General features: G+C 43.1%; 1 protein-coding gene across 2 annotated transcripts; it reads right to left on the bottom strand.

Annotated features, from left to right (window-relative positions):
• Positions 1-617: 617 nt before the first annotated feature.
• On the bottom strand, positions 618-5,472 carry PK2-R1 (Pyrokinin 2 receptor 1). Of its 2 annotated transcripts, XM_017165909.2 has the most exons (6): positions 4,925-5,472; positions 4,688-4,853; positions 3,227-3,359; positions 2,964-3,162; positions 1,744-1,967; positions 618-1,637 (listed from the first exon to the last, which is right to left on the bottom strand). In XM_017165909.2, the coding sequence occupies exons 1-6, from the start codon at positions 5,397-5,399 to the stop codon at positions 870-872; spliced, it is 1,965 nt and encodes a 654-aa protein (XP_017021398.1). In that variant the 5' UTR covers positions 5,400-5,472; the 3' UTR covers positions 618-869. The 2 variants fall into 2 exon arrangements, with proteins under 2 accessions (XP_017021398.1, XP_070142838.1); XM_070286737.1 differs by lacking the exon at positions 618-1,637 and having other exon boundaries at positions 1,750-1,967; positions 2,960-3,162.
• Positions 5,473-6,147: the final 675 nt, after the last annotated feature.

Raw genomic sequence — 6,147 nt, 5'->3', positions numbered from 1 at the left:
CCCATTCTTGCAACTCCTGGCACATTCGTTTCAATACGAACTTCCTTTACTGTAAAGCCGCCTTGACTAATGGACCTCCGGCACTTGGCCAGGTGCAAACTGAAATGGACTGGCTGGCAGGTGCAAATGCAGCAACGAGAATTGATTTACACTTCAAAAAAAAGGGGAAGTATTATTAAAATAAAGATATAGGGGAAACTATTAAGACATTTATTAATTAACAAATGTAGTTTTTATATATTGCAACAAATTGTTTAATTAAAATATAATATATACTAGCTTTTAGTCTATTTCACCCGTTGTCCTATTTGTTGTCAGTGCAACAGACAACAGAATGCCTGCCAATCGCCAGGATTAAAGTCGCAAAAGCATGGAACAATGTCTGGAAAAAAATACTCTTCCTGGGAAAACTGAGAGGCAGCCGCCTGTGTCTCCTTTTTCCATATTCCCTCTCTCAATTCCCCTTCCCAATTTCCCCCCTCTGCCTGGAATGCAGGTGAAGGTGAATGTTCTTGGCGTGCATTGTGCGAAAATAAAAAAGCTGAAAGGCTTTTGCTGTAATGCTGGCAACATTCTTTATTTATTCACATTATTTACTGGTAGCTCAACACTTAACACTTAATTTATGGCGGCGATGCGGTTGCCATCGCAAACTCTGGGGCGTGGCATTTCGTCAGGACGAGGACGAAGAGGAGGACACTTTGTTGCCTCATTAGCCCGGCTTTATGCTCCGCATAAATCGTCTGGACTTGGCCATTTTTTTATGACGAAATTTGCATGCAAATCGCACGGCATTCTCCGGCTTTTTTACAGATCAAAAGATCGGCTTTATTGCGCTACCTAAACAACGTCTAACTAAGCGAAGCCCATCATTGGGATTTGGGCGAGCCATAGGCCATTCCCTCGCCAGTGGAGTCCTCGGTTTTCTGCCTCCTCTTGCGCCAGGGAAACTTGCGGGAGCTGCGACCTGCCACGGAGCCAGACTGATTGGTCTCCGGATCCGGCAGACTGTGGCTGCCACAAAATGGTGGTGGAATCGTTGTTCCTGTAGCCTCGTCCCGTCGACTTATGACCCTAGATAGCTTCAGACGAGTGGCTGGCGGACCGAGCTCAGATGGGTCAGCTATCTGTGGCGAAGGTTTCACCAGGAGGGCCCCACTCTTGGTGGCCAGCAGGGCCCGCTTGGCTCTGCCGGAGGCATAGTGTCTGTCCACCACCTCGGCCTCGAGCAGGGAGTTGGCATCGCCCACCGAAGACAGTTGCGAGACCTGGGCCTGCAGCATGCGATGGGGCACTGCCGTTCCCGGGCCAGGGCCAAAGAACTCCTGTTTTCGGAGTCGCCGGCCACCACCCACGCCATTACCCGCTCCCAGGCCGGTGCTGTTGATCGTCGTCGTCGTGGTGGTGGTGCGTATACTGTCCTGCAGGGACAACTGGTGGCTGGCATCTCGGCAGCGGAACTGCACCACGCGATAGGAGCCGTAGGGCTCCAGGGCATTGTTGTTCACACTGCAGCTAGCCGGCTGCAGCCGCATCGATCCGTTCTGCCGGAGCAGGGCACTGTAGTTGTGCTGGTGGTGCTGGCTCTGCTGATGGTGGTGGTTCCTGGCCAGACCAAACTGCCTAGTAAGGGTGATCTGTGGATGGTAAGGTGTGAGAAGGGTTTAGGGATTATAAGAAAACTAAATATTCATGATATTGCCAGGGCTTAATTGCTGTATTTTATATTCAATCCAGGCTTACCTTGAAGGCCTCGCGGAACTTGTGGCTCATGATGTTGTACAGCAGCGGATTGATGCACGTGGAGAGGAAGTAGAGCACACCGGATGTGTAGTCCAGTATCCGGAAGTAATCGTTGAAGGCGTCCCGACTGATGCCTATATTAATCAGGGACAGGCCGTACACAGCCATTAGGCGCTGGGCGTGAAAGGGAGCCCAGCAGAGGAAGAAGGCGACGGCTACAGCTACTGCAAATAGGGGCAAGGATAAGGGACGCATTAAGTACGCTGGAAAAAAGTGTTACTAGGTGGGTTTTTAAAAGTATTAAAGGTTTAAATTGGCCTATTTTAAAGGTAGTTTTGGTTTAGCACGGCAACTCAAGCCAATCAGTTGGTTTTCAAAACAAATTGAATGCCAGGACTAAGCAGAATTTCAACTTTTGTTTACTGCTCTTCCATTCACTTAAATTTTAGATTAACAGCTTTAAGTTGAATCTGAGTTGGATTTTTGCCATCGTTTTGAATTTCGTTCACTAGAATAAGAGGCATACTATAGCTTAAGGCTGTGGTTTTTCCGAGAAAGCCCACAACAAATAGCAGATTGTAAACTAACCTGTAATGGAAAATATTTCTATGAATTTTCTTAAATTGTCTATTCGTACACTGGAAAAGCACCCCCTAGTTATATCATTTTTAATTTAATATTTCTTACAAAGGAAATTTGATGAGTTTAAATTCAAGTTTATGAATTTTACATATATTATGACATAACTTTTCTGAAAACAACTTCAACTTATTTATTTATTTTAACTTTTTTCTCCTAGTGTATTTAATAGAAACTTCCTACGCATCGTCTTGCCAATTATTGGAGTGCCAGCCACACTCCACCCCTGCCACCTGACAAGTCTTGGTGCCCTTGATTACTTTGAGGTGTCAGGTGGCTTGGCTTCACCTTTGCCGCATTCGCCGGGTGGCCACCTCTCTTGCGAAAAATTAAGGACATAAAAAAAAGGGGACCTACATGCATGACGCAAGTGCAAATGGAAATTACGAGGGAAATTACTGGAAAAGCGGGAGCGGGGTTGTAGGGAATGACGAATCTCGTGTTTTATGTCGCCAACGCAAATACGCTGACAGTAATTTTCAATTTAAGACTTTCGGCGGAAAAGTTTTGACAGGCGGGGGCGGGGCCTTGGCTTGCTGTCTTTAATCAATCAAGCCGCCAACACAACGCAACTCACCTACCCAACATTCTGATGACGCGGCCCTGGGCATTGAGCCCGCGGTTGGCATCGTATGTCCTCCGCGGCAGAGATTGGAGCAGCCTGCTCCTCTTCAGTTTCACCCCAATCAGAACGTAGAGCACGCAGATAGCCGTCATCGGTCCGCCGAAGAATATGAATCCGGAGACGGCGAACACGTGGGCATAAAAGTCGTTCTCCATCTGCGGGCGATAAGGGACAATATAGAGGGATATAAAATGACGAGTGCCTCCAGTGTCCACCCACCGTGCAGGAGTATCCGCCGTTTTGATAGACCACCGAAAATTGCACGGCCTGGGGCAGTGCCAGCAGGAAGGCCGTCAGCCAAATGGCAAATATAAATTTAATGGCCCGCGACAATTTTGACATGGTGTGCTGCCTATAAATGACAGAAAAATTATGCTATATTATATGTTAAATATTAAGGGGGATTTTATGTAAATGCTTCCGCTTTAATGTGGGTAGATGTGACTTGGCTAAAAAATGGAGAAGGCAGTTAAAAACGCCTACAAGTTAGATCATTGCATCAGAAATTTAAGATTATTCTTCATAAATATGTAATACATAAAGGTAAAAATAAACAAAAAAACAAGGAAAAAGGGAAATATTTTTGGTATATTGCCCCTAAAATGAAATTTTAAAAAAGAAAAACAAACCTAAAACTTTTCCCCCAAAAGTGTTTAAATGATTGCCACAATGTAGCTTGGTTTTCCTGATTTTCCTTTTTTTATGTAAATACATTTTCAAGAAACTAAAAAAGTCACATTCAAATGAATAAAGTTTCTTACTAATTTCGTTTATATGCAAAACTTTTAGGCTCCATCAAAGTTGCCTAAAATAAACATCCTAGAATAATTCTTAAAAGATATTTCAACATTTATATTTAAACCCAAATTCATGGCAAGTAAAACTTTGTGTCCTAACTTCACAATTAGGTTAGGAATGCCTTATTTAAGTCGACCCACCCTTTTATGTCTGGTTATTTCAAAGGACATTCTTCTATGTATAAAGTAGGAAACGCAAATTGTACTTAAATAGAGAAAAACAGAATGCTGTTATTATATACAAATGGGATTTTGTTTTTTCAAGAGTCAAAAAGGCAAAGGAAATTTAATACGCTGATGTCTGGAACACAGGACTTAAGATTCCAGAATGGTATTCAGACATATATGCTTAGGGAAGCATTTTTATTTTTAGAATACAAAACGAATAAGTAAAATAATATAAACAATGCAGATTCAATGTACTTTTGATATTAAAGAGTGAAAAACGTACTAAACTGTCACGCGAAATGTAAGTATAAACAATGCATACTAATGATGAATTTATTGATTAAATTTATTGCCAAGACTTGGCAAGTTAATTTCATAGTTCATTATGAATCTAGCTGACTATTAATTAGTATCACTAAATAAAAGAAAATTTGGTTCGTTGTTTGGTTATCCAAAACTGATAAATACTATTGTTGACAAGTCGGTCTCTGGTTATCATTCCACAATCTGACACTGTCTAATTATAAATAATTATAAGGCCTATCATTTGGGCCATATCTAGGCTGCATTAGATATTATTTATATATTTATGGTCGGCCCTAAATAAGCATAATTATCTTTTGTTAATAAGCCCGACAGCATAATATTTCATATTTATAATTTAAGATAAAAAAATAACATTTTGTTGTCAAATTATTTAGTATTCAAAACTCACCGGAAGGGGTGACAGATGGCTATGTATCGCTCCACAGTGAAGGCCGTGATTGTAAGGACTGTTGCATTGGCTGCCATTTCGGACAGGACACTGCCCATGATGCACATGGCGTCCGTAAAGGGATACATGTCCGGGTACCATAGATTGTACAGTTCCTGCGGAATGCCTGCCCGAGAGTTGTCACATTACGCATACGTCCCGTTGCCACAAAGAAGCACGCATCAAAGCAGCACTCACCTGAGACCAAGAGTATCAGATCAGATACCGCCAGATTGAACAAATAGAAGTTGGTGGCCGTGTGCATGAAGTTATTCCGCGAAATCACTATGCAGGTTATCAGATTCCCCAGGACGCCGGCAACGAAGATGAGGGCGTAGCAGACGGTAAAGGCTGTTCGCAGGGTCAGGGACTCGTCGCCCGGGGAATCCGCGGCCATTGTGCTGGCATTCGTGCCATTCGCCGAGCCCAGCAGATTTGAGAGATTCTGGGTCGTTATGTTCAGCAGATGGGCGACATGTGTTAGGAATTTGTCATTCTTCAGCAGCAGCAGCTCGGGGCTCTCGCTCTCGGCGGGATTCGGCAGGGATTCGGTGGCGGCGATTCCCTGATTGAGACTGGGCGACACATGGGCCATGAATGATTGATTGAGGCCATCATCATTGCTGTCGTTGGCGTTGGCGTCGGCGATGGCAATGGCGACGCCCTGCAACATACTAGCTGCCGTCGATTAATTGCGGAGTCCCACTCGGTCCCCTTCCAGAAAGGAATCGTCCGCCCACTCCCGCTACTCCTCTCCGATCAATGCGTTATTAATACTGTCTGGCGTATCCTTCGCGGCTGCGGTGCCACATGGCCGATAAGCAGTCGACGACAGGCCCAAAAATTGGGCACTCGCCTGTGAAGCAAACAACATTGAAAGTCATTAGACTAAGGGGATGAATTTAAATTGAATCCCCGCCCGCCCCTGTCTGATATAAACATTGCTAAGGGACGGCATCAGGTGGCCAGGCATGTCGCGACCAGGAAACTGCGTTTTATTTCCAAAAAAAGAGACAATATAGCACTTGACTATATACACTTGTCACATGCCTCTTGGCTCTATTAGTGGCAATCATCTGATGCCTTGTTGAGACAAAATATCTATTTATTACACATTAAAAGAACAAAGAAATATTTTAACATCAAGGCACTTTAGATGGATATTCATTAGTATATTTATTTAAATTAAAAAGGTTGTTCTTTTATTAAGTGATATCGTTGTGATACTTAAATCTTAACTATTTATTTGAATTTTGTACTTTGTAGTTTGAACACTTTGTAAATCATTTTTAAAATCTAGAACTTCAGCAAGATCTAAGGTATGCTTTCCTTTCCTTGATTTTTTTATACATATATCAATTTATTACAAATATTTTCTCTCTGTGCTCCACTTGTCACTTGGCTCTATTAATAGTAAACAT

Source organism: Drosophila kikkawai, chromosome 3R, assembly GCF_030179895.1.
Source record: "Drosophila kikkawai strain 14028-0561.14 chromosome 3R, DkikHiC1v2, whole genome shotgun sequence".
Classification (NCBI taxonomy): Eukaryota; Metazoa; Arthropoda; class Insecta; order Diptera; family Drosophilidae; genus Drosophila; species Drosophila kikkawai.
The sequence above is the reverse complement of the archived record's forward strand: the minus strand, read 5'-3'. Positions and strand labels throughout refer to the sequence as shown.

Bases quoted from the DNA above. Each gene is read 5' to 3' on its own strand.
- PK2-R1 (XM_017165909.2), bottom strand. From the start codon at position 5,399: ATGTTGCAGGGCGTCGCCATTGCCATCGCCGACGCCAACGCCAACGAC. The intron at 4,854-4,924 runs GTGAGTGCTGCT...ACTCTCGGGCAG, and splicing joins TCTGATACTCTTGGTCTCAG to GCATTCCGCAGGAACTGTAC. The intron at 1,968-2,963 runs GTAGGTGAGTTG...CCCTATTTGCAG, and splicing joins CCGCGTCATCAGAATGTTGG to TAGCTGTAGCCGTCGCCTTC.